Below are 22,680 nucleotides of genomic sequence, written 5' to 3'. Positions count from 1 at the left end.
TAAACCCCAATTATTGGGTAAAGCTCCTGTATTTATTCTTCTTTTAGACATGACTGTGCAGCTTCTGTACTTTGAGCTTCACTGCTGCTGTTTTAATGCACTAGAAACACTGTATTAATTCCGTGTTCTTTTGCTGTCTGCACTACACATGTGCTTAAATTGGCATCTGTGTGAAGCTCTGGCCATCTCTAATAGCTTGTATGTTTTGATACTTTACACCTGTGTGCCTGGGAACATTATCTGTTGGAAAAGATGTGTGTGCAGTTGTTGTTATTGCAGAGTTATGTAGGCACACACCAGCAGATCACTCAAACTATGAAAATCCACCGCATTGATAATGCAATATTAGTAATCCAATAAAATAATAATATTATCCTTTTGTAAAGGACACGTCGGAATGGCAGAAATGATACAGGACGTTTTCCTTTTTAAATAATTTTTATATAATTAAAAAAGTTTAAATTCATCAATAGACATAATACATTTCAACATTAATAACACACTTGTATTTGGTTAAAAAATGGAGAAAGACAGCCATACTTATATAGGCCTATAATACGTAAAAGATTTTTATAAAAACACCATGTGTAAAAATACCCATTACACTGAATATTCTAATGCATACAAAATGACATATAGCTAGTCTGGCACAACCAGCTTGAAATTGAACCATCAACATAAATTAGTAGAATCACAGTATTAGTCAGTGTACTAATATATTTAAGCAGCGAGCTGAATGGTGCCATATCCTGTATTTAACCATATATGTAGAGACTGGTAATGTTTCAGTCCTTTTCTAGAGCCACTTTTGACTCCTCCTCTTCAATATACTGGCAATAACACACCTTCAGTCAGATGCACCTACTGTAAGTAAATGCACAAAAGAAGTGAGCGGTGCTGGACAAAGTATCTCAGGGCATATGAAGAAATAGGTAATGTTTCTGCATCTTATTATAGAGCCACATCTGACTTATCAGCACTTATAATGTTTGTACGGTCCACTCATCTTCTCTTACCTTGGAAAGGTGTCCCAACTGTTAGTGCTGCTGGATCCGAGCAGCTTATAAGCCAACTGTGCCAGCTATGAATGCTGTTAACTAGCCAAGTGCCTCAGGCTATAGCAGCGGTAAGTGGTGAATAAACAGTAGTCCTGGATAATAACTTGAGCATGCAACTACAGCTGCCAATGCAGTAATAAGTATAAAGAAGCACCAAGATGTAAGCAGGAAAATATTAAATTTACTGACGCATTTCACATCCTGGACAGAAGCTTTATCAATGTTGGAGTGATCAAGTTATTATCCAGGACTAGAGGGGCAAACAGTTGCTGGCAGTGGAATCTGTCTGCTTATACAGCCAATAGAAAACCTCCGTCCACTGCACTACCAGGTAATCAACAGTAGTCCAAAAAGTGTCAGTTGTTGGGGTGAGGGGTGTTTCTTTAAGGGTGACATTGGGGGGCTCCCTCTGTGTTGGCTCACTCTTCAAATTCTAATTCCATTTTGCCCAATCCTCTCCTGAGCAATCAGTTCTACAGGACATTTTCTGTGAGTATCTCCCTTTATTCTTACAACTGCAATGTCCAATGCACATATTATGACTACGGTTATTGTATGTTTATGTGTGGAGGGGTGTGATTGCATAAAAAGGGTACGTAAAGAGATCTGATGGCATAAAAAGGGCATGTGAGTGACATATTTTGTTTGCATCCCATGACCGTAAACTACAACTTGATAGGTGGCACCCTACCTGAAATTATTGCTCACCCATGGTCTACAGAATCAAATTATGACACTACCATTAAAAGATCAAATCATCTGTTAACTGATGCACAACCCATTTTTGACAAAGAGATAGGAACACTGAAAAGAATGAAAATCAGCATTGTACAAAACTCAACCTGTACCATATGCTGTTTAACCATGGCTTAAGTTTGATCTGAGGAAACGGGAAGATTCAGGAACTATTTTCACCCGTGGGGTGAAGTGAATGGGCCACACCTAAAGTACCACTATTAAAGAAAGGTGAAGCAGGGAACATTCACACATGTAAAGACTAAAAATCAACAATTAATCCAGCACTGCACACAGTACAATATCTACTGCCAAAGCTTAAAGACATCTTTGCAGCTCTGTCTGGAGTAGACAGCTTTACAAAAATACATTTAGCACAAGATTATTTACAAATGGAGTTTGAAGATGCATAAAAGGATTATTTAACAATCAACTCACAAAGGTTTATTTCTGTACAACCTTCTTGCCTTTGGAATAGCTTCAGCTCCAGAAATTTGGCACAGAGGCAGGGATCAAGTGTTACAGGGATTACCTGGTACTCAGTGTTGTTTTTGTGAGATTATTGTACCAGGAAAAGATTAAATTTTAACAATCTTAAAAGTGTAGTCGTTTCCATACTAAGGATGTGTGGATATGTAATTGACAAAAAAGACCTCCTCAGGTGCCAAGACAAAGTTAAATAAGTACTACGAGCACAACATCTATAGTCAATGGGCTAGCTAAGGTTTAATCTAGATCGCTTTAATTATTATGACATATTTTTCCCACAAATATCAATTGTTATACCTATTGAAGAGAATACTATGTGAATGATATGCAAATTGCGGAAAAGCTCAAGGGACAAATAAACTGTTCACATTGAACAAGGTCATCATGCACTTTAACTCATGTCTACGTATCAAGATGGCATGTGATGCTTCACCTTAAGGAATATGATCTGATAATACATTCTGCAGAGTACCAGTGATCAACCAATTGTATTCACATTGGGATCTTTAACAGTGACCAAAAGTAATTATAAACAAATGTATCATGAAGCTTTAAGTCTTTAAGCTTTATGAGGAGTAAAGAACTTCCACTACTATCAATATGGAAAGATATTAATATTGGTAACAGACAACCAGCCTTTTTACAGATATGTTCCTATACACCGTGGTTTTAGTTGCGCCAAACAGCCCTTCTCGGGACGCCAGGTACTGGACGACTTGGCAGCACCGAGCATCATTCTTGCTGAAAATGTGCATCTTATTCACATAAATACAACAACTAGAAGTGACAAAAGTATTTTGCAAGATTATACTCATCGATTTAATGTGCAACATTTGTACATCTGTGTGCGAATCAGTCTAAGGGGTCTATTTACTAAGCAGTGTTAGGAGACAGAGTTAAAAGTGATAAGGTACCAGCCAATCAGCTCCCAACTGTCATTTTGAAAACACAGCCTGTGAGATGGCAGTTGGTAGCTGATTGGCTGGCACCTTATTTTCACTCTGTCTTCTAACATAGCTTAGTAAATAGACCCCTAAATCTGTATACGAAGTTCTAAGATGCAACAGCTGCTGCTTTTTCTGATGCCAAGTTCCATTGTGCTTCATCTGCAATTTTGAATGTGTTTAAAACTGATACCTGTGCAGCTAAAGTCGCAGTCCAGTGTCTCTAGTACACTCTGAGTGGTGATTTGCTGCCTCTGTGTTACAAATAAGGTGCAAAATGTAAAGAAAATGTTGGTACACTATACCACTTGGAGCATCTCGGAGCACCGGGTGTCTTGAGCCATACGGCATATTGATGCAAGGTGTATGAAGACACATCTGTATATTCAGTCCTAAAATGGAGTACCTACAATGACAGTTGCCTATTTTACAAAGATGCTCCTTGTTCTTAGGAGATCACATCAATGAAATTGAATTTAAGGAGATAAGACTGCATGACAACACCGATGGATTGTCAAGGTTCTCCCTACAACAAGCTGATGAGTCTATAAACACAGACTAAGAAGATACAGTATGTATCACTCAAGATTGATAGAGTAGCTGCCAATATCTAATGCTTTCATGAACCCAGAAGCCTAGCATTATCTAAAGTCTGTGATTTTATAGTTACAGTTTGGCCGAAACATGTTATCCTGGAAATGTTAATGTTTAGCTCTAGAGTAGTACCAGGCTTCTTACAAGGATTTTTGGAAAAATTCCACAAATGTTTAATGAAAATAAATGTCAAAAGATTTAAAATGTATCTCCATTGGCTCCATTACACAATTGGGAATGGCCATCATCCCCATAGGAAAAACATTTATTTTGATTTTGAAGATCTATTCATAGATCATGTTTCTTATTGTGGCAGATGCACGCTATGAGTAGACTGAAGTCCACAAGGTGAAGACTATAGTAATGGGTTAATCAAGGAAATTAGCAGTGATAATGGATGTTAGTTTGTTTTAGAAGGATTTGAGAGATTCTTCAAAAGTACTGGCATAAAGTTCTTCATTTCACCACCATACCCCACAGCCATTTATGGATTAGATTTAATTCTTTATTTTTTTCAGAGATTCATGACAGCTGTCAAGGCCATGGGCCCTAGATAAATTGCAACATAAAAATGACAATTCCCTATTTGTTTATCTAAATGCAGAAAGTGCTACTATAGCAAACACCAGCAGTGATGTTCCTTAGCAGGAACTTGAGATCTCATTAGGATTTATTGAAACCAGGTGTACGTAAAGAATTTCATGACAAGCAATTCACAAATATGTATCAAACACCAAATGGCAATGTTATTATTAGTCAGAAAGTGTTAGCGCAAGGATATTGAGATTATAAATGGCAACCATTAAAAGTAGTTTCAAAGGATGATCCCTTAATATATACTGATAATGTTGGAGGAGCCTTATGGGGTCCTCATCTAGATAACATTCTAAATGCACAAGGGAGAGCCCTTAGAATCTCAAATGTCAAATCAATTTAAAAGAGATCAAAGATCCAAATCAAGATCCAAATATAATGTAAGTTGGACAGCCCCAGAGTGTTCAAAGTAAGTATGCCTTACAGAGTCTTATGTCCCAATGTTTCACAACCTTATCCTTAAAGGCAAAGAAAACCTCTTTAAAGACTCCACTTGTAGCCTAAAGTATTCGTACAGTGAAGCTTTTTGGATATAACTATTTGATTACATGTTTTCTTCTCACTGTATTACAGTTAGGGATGTGCGCCGACCCCTGTATTTTGGTTCTGTATCTCCTTCAAGGTTTTGGATCTGGATTTGGTTTCACAAACCACCCTCAAGTGTTTTGGTTTTGGACCTGGTTTTTGTAAATAAAAAATATATTAAAAGTTTTAAAAACTGCTAAAATCATATAACTTATGCAATCCAAAACCCGAAATTCGGATTTAAAATCCGAATTCCGAACTGCAAAAAAGATCAGAACCACGACCCAGATTTCCCCGGATCTCCTCAAGAGATTAGAACCGCGACTCGGGTTTACCCGGATTCACAAAATTTGAGTGGATTCAGATCTCTGGAGATCCGAACCGCACATCTCTAATTACATTACTTGTCTAAAGAAGGAGTATTGTATAATATACAGTATGTACAGTAGACCACTTTTTAGTTCTCTGAAAGTCGGAGCTAGGAGTGTGTTTGCACACACTCCTGGTCTTGTGTTCTTCTGTAATTTGGTCTTGTGTTTGCTGGTCTTGTGTCCTTCTGTAATTTTTTTGTTTTTTGGATAGTAAATGGTTATCGTGTTTGTTCAAGACTATCAAGACATAGTAAAGACCCTTTGGTGATGGAATTGTATCACTAAATTTTATTGTTGCAGTTTGAGCTGCTTAATAGTGTCCTAATTTCACCTTTGTCAAGAACATTTACTGTACTGAGATAAATCTTAAAACTCCTACCACTATAGAACCACCCTGTTCAATAAACCATCAAATACAATTTTTCTTTTCTTTTAAAATAATGCTTGGTTTGTCAGTTCACATTTATCATGATAGTGAGGGGCAATACCTTTGTACTTGAAGTTGTTTCTTCGTGTTGACTGCAGATATATATTGCCACTGACAGTGATGCAGAACACAAGATGGATGCAGGAATTAATTTATGTACTTGTACCGAACCATTTGAGTATCTCTGATCTAGTTCATTGCCAGTGTCTTTTGTAGCACCTTTAGCAATTTTGACTGAAATGATTCCTTTATCGCCCACCATCTATTTTTTTAAATGTGACCTTGTTTTTAAAAACTAATTGGAGCCGATTGGTGGTAGGAGCTTCTCTGGATTTGCATCATCTGAAAGATGTTTGATGTTAGCATTTATAATCCTTTTGATGTGTTTGTTTGAGTAATGATAATGACGACCTTCCTTAAGGTCAATGAACAAGCTCTTTTAAAAGAGTTAGATTATATATTTGATTATCATTATCACTGACACATTGATAAAATAATTTCTATGGAGAAGGTCATTAAATCACACTAATGTTTATGTTGCAGGGCTTACTTAGATTTGAACGAGCTAAAACATCGGCTAAATGTGACTGGATCAACGCAGCTCAACATATTTTTTGCAAACTCATCAGAAGAGGAGCTGGCTGGGCTAGCCACATGGCCGTGGGAAAAGGAGGTTCTCACACAACTTGGTATGTTGTACAAAATCACCAACGACTGTCTACATACTTGGTATTTATTAAACATTTTAAATGTAGTATTTTACTATTACCAAATGAGCTGGGTAGACTAATACACAATTTCAAAGGAATGTCTGGTTGTATGATGTAATGTTAGTTTCAATTTGAGAAAATAACCCAGTTAACTCAAGCTACAGATGGAGCTAATTTCTGTTTGATGAATGGTGTGATCGAGTGCCTGGCACTTATCTTGTTGATGTGTGTTCAGCACATCGAGTGTGTAACTATGAGGTGGGTGGGATTTATACATATCTGACATTTCCTTCATGAATCATTTGATTAAAAGTAATGTACTGCCTGTACTTTATGTGGAAAATATAACACATATATAAAACATTGTTTTGATTTTACAGAAATTAGAAATGTATTTAATGTTAATGAGCATATCATTGGAACAATTAATAAAACACACAGTAGCATCAGGCAATTACCGACACAGAATAACAGTACAATGACCCTTACCCCTTTTTAGTGTCTTTCTATGTTTTTTTATTTAGTTTGTTTAGTAGAATGAGTGTGTACCAGCCAGAGAACTAAAGTCATCTTAAGGTGGAAAATTCCTTAGAGACAAGGGAGGAAGATGTATCAAACCTTGGAAAGAGATAAAGTACCAACCAATCAGCTTCTAACTGCTATTTTATAGGCTGTGTTTAAAAATGACAGAAGCTAATTGGTTGATACTTTATCATTCTCCACCTTATCTCTCTCCAAGATTTGATAAATCTCTCCCAAGATCCCTTAACCATTTATTGAAATTAAATTTCATAATACTGTAGGTCAGATTGCTCTTTTTGAGACTCCTTAGAGAAAAGTTACGTTAAACATTTATTGATATTAAATTTGGTAGCAGGTCATATTGCTCTTTTTTTATAGAGAACATTTTAGCACAATTGGATGTAGTAGCAATTCAGAACTTGAATAGAAAATTAAAACAGGTTGCAAAATATGGATTGACTGATAAATGTAACATAATGACTATTACTCTTCTGTGTGACTATTACTCTTCTGTGTGACTATTACTCTTCTGTGTGACTATTACTCTTTTGCCAAGTTCAAACTTTCAGGACAAAATAGAATTGAAAAACGTTTTAGGGGTCTATTTACTAAGCAGTGTTAGGAGACAGAGTGAAAAGTGATAAGGTGCCAGCCAATCAGCTCCTAACTGCCATCTCACAGGCTGTGTTTGTAAAATGACAGTTGGTAGCTGATTGGCTGGCACCTTATCACTTTTCACTCTGTCTCCTAACACTGATTTGTAAATAGACCCCCAAAATTAATAAATTTGATTATAGTAGTTTAGGTTTGCTTCACATAAAGCCGCATCAACGCGTTTTGTCTTCCGACTGGAAACATTTTCAAGATCTTAACCTAGAAAAAGTTTCCAGCTGGAAACGAAACATGTTGATGTGGCTGTACCAGGGTGACATTCTGTACTGTTCCATGTGCTGCATTAAGTCTTACTCTCAGGTCCAGTCCTGCATTGTGGGCTACACTCAAACACTGTTGATTTTGCCCATCTCATTTCCACCTGAGCTTGGAAGCTGCAGTATTCCAAAGGACAGGTCACATTTGCAGGGACTCTCAGCTAATTCTAGTGAACATCGGATCCCTGTGGAGCGCTGCAAAGCTAGAGCGCTGGAAAGCTAAACTATATAAGTATTTGCTAGCACCAATAATATTACTAGTTTTTTTCTGAGTAACTTGTCCCTTAAACTGATATCAGTTCAGTTTTTTTGCTGCATTGATATACTTTTTATTCATTTTACGTTAATATTGATTATTTTTTTGTTTAATGTTGTGAGTATTATCTGAAAGCTAAACTTTATATGCTAGGTGTCAGTATTTTTTATTTTATTTTATGAAATGACAATTAATATTTGTATATTTATAAATAACCATGTTCACTAGTGAACTGACTTTGTTTCATGGAAGAGAGTTTTACTTCATAACTGCTTAACAGCTGTTTATTTTTCTGTATTCTTCTTTATATATTTCTAATGATTTAATTCTTGCTTTAAATCTTCCTAAAGAACCTGATAACTTTAGAATCAATCTTATGTCACATAAATATGCATACACACACTTTATCTGCTATTATTAGAATCATTGTTATTGTATCTTTTCCATTGCAGGTGGCATTGTTATGAATCCATCATTTTTTGGAGTCCCTGGACACACACATACTATGATCCATGAGATTGGGCACAGTTTAGGACTCTACCATGTCTTCCGTGGCATTTCAGAGATTTTGTCCTGCAGTGATCCATGTATGGAAACTGATCCTTCCTATGAAACAGGGGATCTCTGTCGTGACACCAACCCATCCCCAAAGCATAAAACTTGTGGAGATCCTGTTCCTGGGCCAGGAAATGACACTTGTGGCTTTCAAACATTTTTCAACACTCCATATAATAACTACATGAGCTATGCAGGTAAGGCATTTCATTGTAACAGCAACATATTCTTTGTGCTAAAATACATACATGCTATAATAAAATGTGCACAGTTTCTTGAGGGTCATTGATCAAAGTGATTTCAGCAGAATTATGACCTTAGTTCATTTTAATGACCATCTCTTTTAAAACAGTTTTGTATTTGATTATTATTAATACTGACATATTGATTGACTGACTATTGGGTATATATTTTTAGTAGTGGGTATATCTCCCTTTGCCCTCAGAGCAGCTAAAGTCTGTCAGGCACCATTAAGGACCCACAAACATTACAGATCTCGTGAATACTCCATTGTGTCTTTAGGTTACTTGAAATGAAAATGATGGTAGATCTCTCCTATGAATAGCTAGATCCATCTTCCTGTGATCCTTGAATACTTTGGTCACTTGGGGGGCTGGGGGAGTTATGATCCGATTCTTTGTGCAATTCAGAGTGTTGGTGTGACCAAAAGAAAGTTGCCTTGCACGCCCTCTCTCGTAGTGGCCACCTCTGATAAATATTGGCAAGCAGTGGAGGCTCCAGTCTTGGGGCTGCAGCACAGTACAAAATTCAAATAGGGGAGCCCCACCAACTGCCACCCCAACCGCTGCCAAACATTGCCGGCCGGGACACATTGGCAGTTGGTGTGGCTCCCCTATTTGAATTGACTGCACTGCAGCCCCACCTCTGGAGCAGCCACTGTTGGCAAGTATGTACTTAAATCTTCTTCCGCTAACTCTGTTACACATACCTGTAACTTAAGTTGGTTGCCTGTTGCTCACTTTCTCTAATGTAGTTCACTGTGAAAGCGAAACATGTTGTAGAGTGCAACTATAAGTGACAGTTCCTCATCCCTTCACTGTATTTCAAGGCTATCGGTGACAGCTGGCTTACTGGTATGGAGTTTCACAAAGCACCTCAGCACAAGAAAGGCTAGCTGCCAATGTAAATTTATCATTGGCAGTTGGCAAAATATGAAATGACTTATGAGACTGAGGGACCATGGGGTCTGTGTACATGTGTTAAAATTATGTGGTTAAAATTTTTCATTAATTTTGTGGCACGGTTATAAATAAGCTTTTTTTTTTTTTTTACATAAATGCATTTAGATCATGCATCACATTACACTTGGTTCTACGTCTCAGAGGTGTCAGAAAAAGTGATTCCTAATGTAGTAAGAAGAGGCTATGGGCCTGACTCAGAACTGCACGCAATCCACACATAATGCCGATTTTCATGTAGTTGAGCAATTTTGCATAACATTTCTAAAGACTCGTGCGGTGCATGCTTTACACAGAGCATACGCACAAAGGCGCTGTAGTAATGGAGATGGATGCTATCATAAATGTTGTGGAAAAGTGATCGGTGGTGACCTGAAGATGCCTAGTAGTGTACGCAAAACCGGTCCGTTCAGTGGGTGTGTAATGGGGCTGTTGCGGGCTTGTCAACGCATGGGAGGCCATAGTCAGATTTAATCAGCACCTGGTAGGTGCAAATTTTGATGGCACGACCGATGGTGGCGTATAAGGATGCGGCGATCAGTATTACAGCATGCACAGACTCTAAGGGACGATTCAATTGTTTTCACCAGCGGCTGGTAGTGCCGTGGTGCCCATCGGAGCAATTCAATTGTTGCTCCATTAGGGCATCAACAGCCGCCGGTCCTGATATTTCTGCCCCTCCTGAGGAGGCAAGCAGGAATGTGCAATAAATCCTGGATTGGCCTAACCTGGATTTAAGACGGGTTTAGCCATTTTACATGGCGAAATCTGGTCTAATTACCCGCAAAGAGCACAATAATTAATGGGCGCCCAAAACAAGTAAATTGCAACATTGGGTGTCCATTAATTGTTGCGACATAAAAACAATTGAATCGCCCCCTAAAGGTGGGTGTCTCAGACTTTGCACATCCAGTCACGCAGATGTACTCTGCACATAGTTATCTAATTTAAATGGCACTTTTGTAAATAGTTTCAAAATCACACTCGTGCTCAATCCAAGGAACTCAACCCCCTTGTGATCTGCACAACTCCTGCCAATGTATACCGCTAATGTCTCCAACCCTGCAGGCAACACCATCTTTACAGGCAAATCAATGTTCTTCTCCATAAAAATATGTTTTTGCCTAAATATATACTAGCGAACTAGACTCTGGGGGGGGTCCCCAAGTATGCCCCAGGTGTTTTTTTCATTGCAGGGGCTTGCGGCAGGTGGATTTTTCACGTTCATGCTGGCCCCCATTTTCAAGCACCCCAAATTTGCTGGGATAAGTTATTTTCTGCAAACAAAACTTCAGAATACTATTCTGCACCACTTATACAAAAACGCTATTTAGCAGCTATTGAGCCCTTTTAAAAACACCAAATACCTTAAGCAAGCCAAATCGGGGGTAACCATGGCTAACCCCCATGTCAGAGCACCTTTTGGGGGCGGTCAGGCTGATTTCCCCAAATCTGACAGTACTTTCCGCTTGCTTAAGTTTAGCCTTTTTTCAATTTGAATAAGGGGATACGCGGGCACGCACGCTGTACTTTTCCACCTGCAAAACAGTTGAAGTAGGCGAAAAGTCTGGGAGGCGTAAAAGTATCGTGGGTCCGCTCAAATTGGATACAGCTCTAAGAGGATAATGCAGAGTTTGTAGTACTACATCATTTTGCAAAGTCTGTCTTGCATGATTATGCTTTGCTCATGTTCAGAAAGTGACTGCATGTACAGTATGTGTCCAATTGAAGACCTGCATACATTTTGTACATATACCTTACGTCTGCAGAGACAGAATGAGGGAAGTAGCATTCTCCCGTAGAAAAACGACTTTTTGCACCTACTACAGGGCAGGTTCAAATACATGCTGATGATGATCTTTTGTCAGAATATATGGGAATATACTGCCAATGCTATTTTTCTATTTTTTGGTATTGGTCCCTTAATGGAGGCAAACCACAATATAGAGTGTACATTATTAGAGTTGTGTATGCTAACAAATCTTTAGAATACAGCATCATGTTACAAATAAAGCCCCACGTTAGTTATATAACTTTGTATTCTTTATTAAGCCTTACATCCACTATACAACCTCATGTACAATATACAGAGCCAGGCGAATTACTTGATAAAATCGCTATTTGATTGCCGTCCACATTACAGCAGTAGTTCAACAGCAATCTCAGGTAATGGATAACTACAATTTATGGTCATTGAGTGAATTCTATTGGTATACTTATTGTAATGGAGATTATGTTTAGTCTTACTAAAAGCATGTGTCAACAGGACATTATTAACAATCATCAAGTTAAATAACACAGAAACGATTATACAATATAGTTCTTTAATCTTGCAAAAAGTTAACTTTAGGAAGCTCTGTGTGAAAAAAATAAGTAGACCTCAGTAATAACATCGAGTAGTTGTTTTTGATATTTGAGAATACTTGAGTATTTTAGAGTTTATGGCCCACTATTCCCTACAATACTTTGTTTGTGCACAGCTTTCTTACAATCCATTCCCAACATTCCAAAAGGGTTGAGACCTCTACTTTGAATAGGCTGTTCCAAAAAATCTTGAGTATTCTGTTTTTTTAGTCATTCAGTTATAGAGTGGCTGGTGTGCTTGGGATGATCCAATTTTGACCAAGTTCCAGTTGTCAGCCATACAGCCTCCTATTTCTTCTAGGAATGTTCTGGAATAATGAGGAATTCATGACTGATTTAATAATTGTGAGGCATCCAGGTCTGGTGGATAAAAAAACAACCCACATCATCACCACTCCACCACAATGCTTGATCGGTGATATGAAGTTAGTTTGGTGATACACTTATTTGACCACAAAAGGCATTGTGCACTAAGCTCCAATTAATTCAAGTGGACTTCTCTGTTCAGAGGACATTGTTCCAGATGTCTACTGTTTCTTGCAAATGCCAAAATGAAAACCTATGCTATATAGGAATGTTCTAGGATAATTTAAGAGAAGGGACTTTCTCTTGGCCACAATTTCATGAAAAAGTTAATGTTAAAAGTCTTTTTGATGTCATGAACTTTAACATTTACTTGTCTGTAGATCCTAGATGGAACTTTTGTGTTCTTTGAAATTTCTCAGAGCATCATATGGTCTGATATTTGCTAGGTTGCCTCCTGCTAAGGATATTGGCAACTGTCTTCAATGAGCTTCATTAGTAAATAATCTTTCTCACTTTGCAATAAGAAATAAGGACTTCATATTATTTGAAAATTATGTTACAAGCCTTTATAGACTGATGAACAGCAACAATTGTTTCCCTGAGATCATTTTAGATGTCTTATCTCCCTGGAATTGTGTTAACACAAACCTGAAAGTTTCTGACTGATCACCCAAAGATTCTGCTTTTATATAGAAATGGTAACACAACCTGATTATCAATTGATAAAGTACTTGATTAGGAACCCCAGACTCTATCGTGTCTTTTTTACATTGATGCTTCAGCCTACAGTACTTTTCCACACATGACTTCTTCACATTAGTTTATTTTTCATAGAATAAATAAATAAAAGTTGAATCTGTTGTGTGTTAATGAGATTGTACTTATTACATTTTAATTGTAGTAAATGTAGTATTTATGTCAACATCCAGAATGTTGAAATTCAGAATGTTGACACCACAATGTTGACATGGTCTGAATGCCAACATTTAGGATGTTGACATGTTCAGAATGACTGACTGTCGACATGGACAATGTTAACATACTGTATATACTTGCTGACGTTATGGCTGCCCCAGGTCAGCACAGTGGGTGGGGCATGACGCTGCATACTGGGGCGTGGCCTGGGACAAGACGCAGCATTAGGGGTGGCAGGGGTGTGATCGCTCTCTCGCTGTCATTATGACCCCACCCCCGTGAGGGCCTGTTACTTTCAGACAGATATCTTGCAGCTGGGAAAAGGCTTTTGCACGTGTGTCCTGATGATGACAACTTTCAAACCAAGCATATGGATAGGTTCGGGTGCATGACAAAGAAGCATACAACTCTGAAAAAAAGGAGACTATATACATTTTGGTCCATGCACAAAATGTGGCAGCATCTAAACCCGAAAGCTGCATCAGGCACTAAGTCACAAAATCATTGTTTGTTCTCTTTACTGATTGTCTTGACTTAACAACTCTCTCTCTCTCTCTCTCTCTCTCTCTCTCTCTCTCTCTCATAGCTTTAATTACAATGATGGCTTAAACATAAATTACTGCATGAACAAAAGAAAAAGAATCCAATATGTCTGTTTGATCTGAAACTAATATAGCAGTGTGTCATTACACATTTAGGGTATATGACATAACCCTGTCTCACATAGATAGATAGATAGATAGATAGATAGATAGATAGATAGATAGATAGATAGATAGATAAGAAATGGATAGATGGATTGAAGGGTGGACAGGTGGATAGACTTTATCGTAGTTGTCCATAATAATTCTGATACAAACAACCACATATTCATTTTCAAGATATACAGTAGATTTTCCCAATGAAATAAGTTCTGTATTATAACTCATTACTTTTACATTGCATTTTTCAGCGAAGGGAGCTTTCTGTCTTTATTTCTGCTTTATGATGGCTATTAAAGGCTTTTAAGTGCTGCTTTCCTTGGCAAATACTTATGGCTTTTTACAGGACACTTACATAAAGCCCATCAATTATTGAGGAAATCCTGGAATGTAGCCTTAAAGCTAATGACAAAAATGTTTAACATCAATGACAGAGCTACTTGCTATCTGGGTTGTTAGATTTGTACTAGCTGCACTTGTGCATGTATTCCCTATTTAGTAGACCCAAGCTATTTTACTGTGTGGATTGGGACTTTATACCTAATGAAATTAATGTTTAATGCTAAGTTCTTCGGAAGATGCTTGGTATTGTACTCTAGCATTAAGCAGAGATTCCCATGACAATACAAATCACTCAAATATCCCAAGGCTAGGTTAACTGCAGAAATACACAGGGCCCAACTGAACTTAGATGTAACTAAATGCTACATTGACATGGAAGATCTGAGATTTAGATTCCTGGTCTGAGGAAACCTTTGTGAAATATCACAAACCTTGATGTGACCTCTAATTTCTCAGGTTAATATCTGTTCTTTGATAGGAGGGAGTAAGATGTTTCATTTTTCATTCCCTGGAAAAGTGATGACTGAACAAACTCATTCACAGATCATTAACTCTAAAAATATTTAAAAATCTGCAGGCTCGATTTGCATTCAGGTGCTCAAGGCAGACAGTGCCATAACAATCCATATATCCTTCTCATGGTTTTCCTTTCAGATGATGACTGCACTGACTCTTTCACTCCCAATCAAGTTGCTAGAATGCACTGCTATCTAGACCTAGTATACCAAGGCTGGCAGCCCTTCTTCAAACCATCACCGGTAGCGATTGCTCCGCAGATTATAGAGCACACCCATACCTCAATCACCCTGGAGTGGTTTCCCCCCATTGATGGATACATCTTTGAAAGGTGAACATTTATGAGAAGTTATTTAATGCAACTACAATATATTCTTCTTTCTTCATCGTGAAAACCTGTTATTTACTCCATGTGTATCTGTTCAGCATCTCCTATAAGTTTCAGATTTTATTTTTATTAGCATCACTTTTATAAAGAGAAATACTGTATAGGCCCATGTGTGATCATTCTTATAGAACAAAGGGCCTGCGTCAGAGATGGACGCTAATGCAATCGCAGTTGCGATAGAACACCGTACTCAGCAGCAAAGATATGCTAATAGTTCCAAAGCTTACCAGAGCATAAGGACAAAGATGCCTTCTCATCTCTGTACGACGTCAAGTACCAGCGTGAATATCGGTAACATCGACCAGCAATCCAGGCCTTGCGGCAGGTCTGATCTGTATCAAATACAGTGACTTTACTGACACATAGAGATCTCTTATACTGCATATGTAATCACAATGGCTAATTTATGCATAGCCATGTAACGGTGTTTAAAATTAAATGGTGAGACATGTTTTTCTGACCACCATAGTTACCTCCACCAAATGCTGACTACCTGTCTCTCACTTTGAGAATGGTTCTCTGTCCGAGCGGAGTCGCAAGACATTCTCAGCATGTGTGCAGTGTAGCTTATACGCATACGCAATGCAAACAATTGCTCGATCTGAGTAAAAATCACTATTGCGTCCATCTCTGCATCAGGCCCAATGATAGGTAAATACCATTCAAATAACTCAAAATATGCAAGATATACAAATATATCTACTTAAACTGTGATGTAATTCAGCCTCCTCCATTTCTGTTTTCCAATTACCTGCCTCCTACCAATTACCTGCCTCCTACCCCTAGCTTTCTGTATCTCTTTTTGCATTTAGGTTGCTTATATGATGAAATATTTGTGTCTCAGTTTATTGTGTACTTTTGTTCATTGAAGTCTAGTAAAAAAGTGAGTAAGACCTGTCACTTGAGTGCAAAAAAAAAGGATCAGTCCTTTAACAAACCTAAAGAGTTTCTTCCTTGCCAGTTCAATAATATATATATATAGTAGAAAACTGTAAGGTGCTATTGAAGGATATCGATACCTTGCAAAAACAAAGACTGATTTATGTGTGCACCATCCTATGCTATTCACTGTATAGTGTAGAAATAAAATGGATTTCAGTTTGACTGGTTCCAGTCATCTTCAAAACACAGTCTCTACTGAGAGCAAATTTACTGTACCAAGGTTAATTGAGGAAAGATGAGACCTGTGTACCTTGATAAGAATTCCATATTGTGGGCCATTCCTTTTTTTAAAAATGTTAATCTGCAATTTATTGTGTGATTTGCAAACCACCACATTTGAAATAGGGTTTTCAGATCCAGGTCCCCATCATGCAGTTTGGAAGTAGAAACCTAAAACCGCATCTGAAGTGTGGCAGTTTTCAACCCCCTAAATCACATGCAGCTTAGTAAAACCATATGGTAGAACAGGATGTCATCCAATTTTATTTAGCAGTTTGCCTATGGTGATTGCCAGGCAAGATAGACTGTTTCATCACATAAGGCTCACTTGCATACATCCCAACAATTGCCTGGTTGAGCTCAGGCTGAAGGGCCTGGGTACTTCACGCAGGGGAATATGACCAAAAAACAAGACTATCCTCCCAAAAATTAGATGTTAGGAGTTTTGCACTTCTTAAAAAAAGAAATTTCTTTAGAAAAAAATACTCCTCTTACTTAAAGAAAGTAAACCACCCAGGTCTCCTAACATTAGGCTTTGTTCTCTAGGTGGGACCTGGAAAAGAAATTGGTTCCCCTAACTGATACTCTCTAAGATGAACAAAACTGAGCCCATGGCTATTGGGTACCACAAAGAAAAATGTTTACCAGTAAAGTATCAACCTATTGTAGTACCACAAGTACATGATATTAATGGCTGTCAGACCTTGATGGGTACTTCATACTAATATTTTTTTCTTGTTTTGTTCTTATTTTTATGTCCCCATTTCCCACCAGCTCGGGAAGTGTGGATAGACTCTAGTACTATTCAGTATGGCTGGTTTTCCACTGTGGGTTACCTGAATTTTTTTACGGGTCTGATTATCCAAGGATATTCAACCCGTGATGACAAGGTTTGGGTTGTTCCATTACACTGGCCATCACACTGAGATTCTCCTATCAGAGCAGAGAGTGGGACCGACCAAGCTTGGTATAGTTGTTTATCCCTCTTCCCACATTAGATGATACTAGCGTAGGTATCCTGAGGGATAAACAGTTTTTTAGTTTTCTTTCCTTCTTAGGGCCATATTCAGTTCCAGGTGAAAAGTCCAAATCCGCGGCAAAGTATCGCGAGTGACGTCATTTAGCCAGGCTGTAAGTTTCCGCCGTATTCAATTCTTGCGACTTTTCTCCTCTGAATAGCCAGCGGAAAAAAGTGCAGAATTGCAGTTTTGGGGTGCAAAGGTGCAGAAACCACTCTACACCCTTTGGACAGCCCCCCAAAGGATAACTGCATCAAAAAAAGGCAAAAAAAAGAGGAACACCCCAAAAAAGCACTTTGAAAATGGGGGCGAAAAAGTACAAAGTGGGGGTACAAACGTAAAAACTAGCAAAATAGACTTTTGGGGGGTCTGATAGTATGGGGAAGGTGTTTGTTGAAGGTGCATTTTTTGCAGCACTTAAAACTTGACTTTAGCGATTTATAACTATGCTAGCACCCATTTTCAAGTACCCCAAATTTGACAGGACTACTTATTTTCACCAAACAAACTGCTTAATGCTATTCTTCACCAGTTGTGCAAAGCCGCTATTTTGGAACACTTAAGTACCACAAATAGTTTCAGTAGGGCTAATCGGGGACATCTGGATTGATCCCCAATGTTAGTGCATTATTTGGGGGGTGTCAGGCTGATTTCCCCAATTCTGCAAAACACTTTTCGCCTGTTAGAGATTTCGCGTCCTTTGAAATTTAATACTGCGAATAGCAGGGGCACGCACGATAAGTTTCCGTGGCTAAAACACGCGAAGTTAGCGAAAAGTGCGGCATGCGAAAAAGTATCGCGGGTGCGAAACTAATTGAATACGGCCCTTAATTATCTTTTACTTTTACTATTAAATATACAATATATGCTGACACTCAGCATCACCAGCACATATCTTTACACCAGAGCTTGAGTAGCCTGCAACTGTACACCTCCTAAGGGTCTATCAGGGCATGCAACCTACTTACTTTACTTTAGTAGAGGGCCACATATGCAACTTATTCAAAACTCTTAATTAATACAAAATTGTCTAATAATTTAAATTATTTCCAACTCTAAATATGGCCCATCATACATAATACTGCATACATGCCAGTTATAATGTTACAGACTTTTTTTTAAAAAGGTCTTATGGTGCTAAATAACTATATCGGTTCTGTCCTCTTCAACAAAGCTCCGTGGAATGTTGCTAAGAGGATTGGATGGATTGTAATTCTTGAGTTCTGAATTGGAGCACCATTGTAGCATATTTGAGCAAGCTATGGTACAAACTGGCTTCTGATATTAAGAGAGGGCTTCCTGATATTTCTGATATGGTTTTTATGGATAATAGATTACAACCCACCATTGTTCTTTGCAATATATTTTTTAATGTCACATATGGTATACTGCAATACATTATATAACTTTATATAACCAAAATACCTAGAAGACCTATTGTTTACACTTTTCAAATTTTGCTCTAGTACTACATAATTCCCAACTTTTTTAACTTGGGAGGTAGGGACAAAACATGTGCACCACCGCAAATGTATGAGAAAGCTGTGTGGTCACTCATCACAAGGGCCTGGTTTCACGTCACAAGGCATTCCTGCACTTATTGATCCCACTCACTTAAAAACACATATTCAATGCTGTGTTGATATGGGGAGCTGAAGTAAATGGGTCAAACCTCCAGCCTATGGTTCAAAAAGGCCACGGGTCAGAGCTCTCAAATTAGGACTGTCCTGCTTACATTAATACAGCAGGGTGGTACTGGTATTGTCTATACCTGTCATACAGTACTACATTGCCTCTTAACATAATACTTATACAGAATAACAAATCATTTTTTATACATGTGAGATTTACTAAAGTGATGTGTTTTTTTTTTCTTGCTTTCTTAGAGATTTGGGAAAAGCCTGCCACTTGTGTGTAGAGAATAGGATCCTGGTGCAGTATGCCTCCAATGCATCTACACCAGTGCCATGTGACCTGTCTGGTCATTGGAGTCCAAGAGAAGCTGAAGGTAAAATGAAAATGTTTTGTGAAGATCGCTTTAAGCCTATGTTAAAGCAGAGCATTTCTTAATCTTGGTGGAGGAAATGGTGCACAGATTCCTAGTCATTTTTGTTCATTTGAGAGCAATTAGGTGGCTGCTCTTTATTTGCCCATACAATACTGTACATATCAAGGGGGGAGGGGGGCATTTTTCACCAAAAGTTTGGCGGGTACCCTGGCCTTTGCCAAACCTATTTGAGAAACTGGAGCATATTAGCCCAGTACTGAAAAGTGTTCTGTTTAACAATTCTGGGATTGCGGTTAGTGATGGAATACTCATGATGAAAGCTAAGTCCTTTTTGCTAGCACTTTTAAAACAATCCTTAGTTAAAACGTTTCTGTTTTTCTCTTGCAAAACTGCTATATAAATCTTTGTGATATGTAATTAGTAATAGTGATTGAACATCTATCTTTATTATACAGTACAGTATTATGGAGCTTTTCTCATACGTGAGTCTACACCCTGTACAGACTTATATCACCAATCAGCAATTCCGCCCGATGCTGAATCACCCCCTTAGAATGCATTTACTATTAAATAAGTGCTACTTACAGTACATGCACATACCTAAGGTAATAGCATATAGACAAACTAGGACATCACTGTTCAGTCAGCAGCACATACATCAACAGAGCAACACAAACCAATGTTTTTGTTTCTTTGACTTCTTTACTTTTTCCATTTAATTTTCTTTCTTTTTTTTTATTATTATTATTGCTATAGTACTTTAAGTTCAACGTTTGTTTCCATTTAAATTAATGAAAGAGAGAGTAATACAGTACCTAGTGGTGCATGAACATGTAGGTTGCACAAACATTCATTCATGGTTTGTTTAGTCATAATATCTGGAGCATCAACAACTGAAAACAGCCTGGTGCACACGAACTCTTTCCCTCCTGCATTATCGGTAGCATTATTTAGTACCACACAGAATTTGTTTCTCTCATCAATCACTGTGAGATAGTGCTCTACAAATTCTGATAGTTCATCATCTGATGGCAAGGTTCAATAACTTTCAACATTTATGTTTGTTGTTTCCACTATTTAGCAGTGAAAGCACACAAATCTTGTTATTAGGCAAGATGCTTGTCTTCACGGATATACACTACTCTCATTCATTCCTCTACAGCACATATTTCAGACAAGCAAAATATCAGCTGTATAAATATGGGGGAAAAAGCATGTCTCAGACATTGACTGCTTCCCTTCATCAAACACAACATTTTTTAATATTGCAGACTTTTTTCCTAAATTACACAAGCACCTAAAAATTCTCAATAATGCATCTGTAAATGGAATTTATAGTGGATTTTATATGCAGAAATATATAATACTCAGTCACGTTATTAGACAATATTTATTTTTGAAGATAGGCTGTGAAAAACATTGAACAACATTCAGAAAAATATATACTAATTTGCCCTTGGCAGTTTTTTTCCCGTTTTTGTTTTGATAGTTGAAGCACAAGTTTGGACATTTGCACATGTGCTTCTCTGATTATGGGGGAGATTTATCAAATCACAGAGATGGATAAAGTGGAGAAGTTGGCCATAGCAACAGCCTGTAAAATGCTGATTGGTTGGTACTTTCTCTCTCTACTTTATCTCTGTCGAAGATTTGATAAATCTCCCAACATTAGTTAGAGTGAGTTAAGAAGAGATGAAGAGCTACCAATTAAGATTGAAATTTGAACTTGAACATTTACCATATGTAAAAAGCATCAAAATATCTTCCAATTACAGTAACTGATTGAAATTGATAAAAATGCTATAGATAAACAGACTTTTAAACTTCTGAATGGGGTAATTTTATTTTTAGACACTTAGGGGTAAATATACTGAGCTCCATGTTTGCCCAAATTTGCATTCACGGGAGTATTTTGCCATTTTTACAAACACAGGAATTTACTAAGGCAATATCAGGTGTAGTTTCTGGGTTTGTTTTGGGGTGAATACGGCCAAACCCTAAGTTAAAATGCACCCGTAAATACAAATGAATTCACCAACATCAGAAATAGGCAGTACTTTCCATAGCTAGGAATACAACACAGGAAATTACCAAGAATCATGATTATAATTATGGTTCTAATTGATGCAAACACAGTATAAGAATAGGAGTTTCAAATAGACCCTCTCCTGAGCAGCGTGTTGAAAAACATACACAGATCACTGTGATTTGTGTATGTTTCTGCCTATAATTATACACAGAAAGGGTTAATTTAAAAAAAAATGACATAGAGCCCCCCAAAAGTGATGTAGGGTTCCCCTCACCCCAAAGCATAACCAGCTCTAGGCTCCTGAGCCAGTCCTCGTTCTAAAAACACGGAGGGAAAATGTGTAGGTTTCCCCCGTATTTTATGAAGCAGCACTGGACTCTGTGAGCATGTCCTTGTTTTAAAAATAGGGGGAAAAATTCCATGGGGTTCCCCCTTTTTTTAAAACCAGCACCAGACTCAAACTAGCCAGGGTGTAATGCCACAGCCAGGGGACCCTTTCTTCGGGTCACCTCAGCCAAAGCATTAACGCACTAAGCTCGTGAACCCAAGCCGGGCATCTCAGGAGAGGTGAGACCCCCCCAAATAAAGGGGTCCCCCTCTTCTGAGCACCCCAGGCTTAGGGTGAAGCCCAGGGCTATTCCCTGCACCACTGGTCGGTGGATGCAGGGATAATAATGGGATTAATATACAGTGCATCCGGAAAGTATTCACAGCACTACATTTTGTTATATTACAGCCTTATTCCAAAATGGAATAAATGATTTCTTGTCCTCAAAATTCTACACACAATACCCCATAATGACAATGTGTAAAAACTTTTTTTGAGATCTTTGCAAATTTAATAAAAAAAAAAAAAAGAAATGTATTCACAGCCTTTGCCATGAAGCACACAATTGAGCTCAGGTGCATCCTGTTTCCACTGATCATCCTTGAGATGTTCCTACAGCTTAATTGGAGTCCACCTGTGGTAAATTCAGTTGATTGGACATGATTTTGAAAGGCATACACCTGTCTATATAAGGT

The 22,680-nt window shown here is 38.0% G+C and overlaps 1 protein-coding gene across 2 annotated transcripts in view; it reads left to right on the top strand.

Annotated features, from left to right (window-relative positions):
• The window catches only part of PAPPA (pappalysin 1), a 475,476-nt gene that overhangs the window by 133,134 nt on the left and 319,662 nt on the right, over window positions 1-22,680 (top strand). For both annotated transcript variants that reach the window (XM_088466086.1, XM_088466022.1), the window contains exons 3-6: window positions 6,281-6,426; window positions 8,607-8,906; window positions 15,191-15,383; window positions 19,507-19,628. In XM_088466086.1, the coding sequence (XP_088322212.1) occupies window positions 6,281-6,426; window positions 8,607-8,906; window positions 15,191-15,383; window positions 19,507-19,628 (761 nt within the window). The remainder of the gene's footprint in view (window positions 1-6,280; window positions 6,427-8,606; window positions 8,907-15,190; window positions 15,384-19,506; window positions 19,629-22,680) is intronic.

Source organism: Taudactylus pleione, unplaced genomic scaffold, assembly GCF_031769625.1.
Source record: "Taudactylus pleione unplaced genomic scaffold, aTauple2 ptg000009l, whole genome shotgun sequence".
Classification (NCBI taxonomy): domain Eukaryota; kingdom Metazoa; phylum Chordata; class Amphibia; order Anura; family Myobatrachidae; genus Taudactylus; species Taudactylus pleione.
The sequence above is the reverse complement of the archived record's forward strand: the minus strand, read 5'-3'. Positions and strand labels throughout refer to the sequence as shown.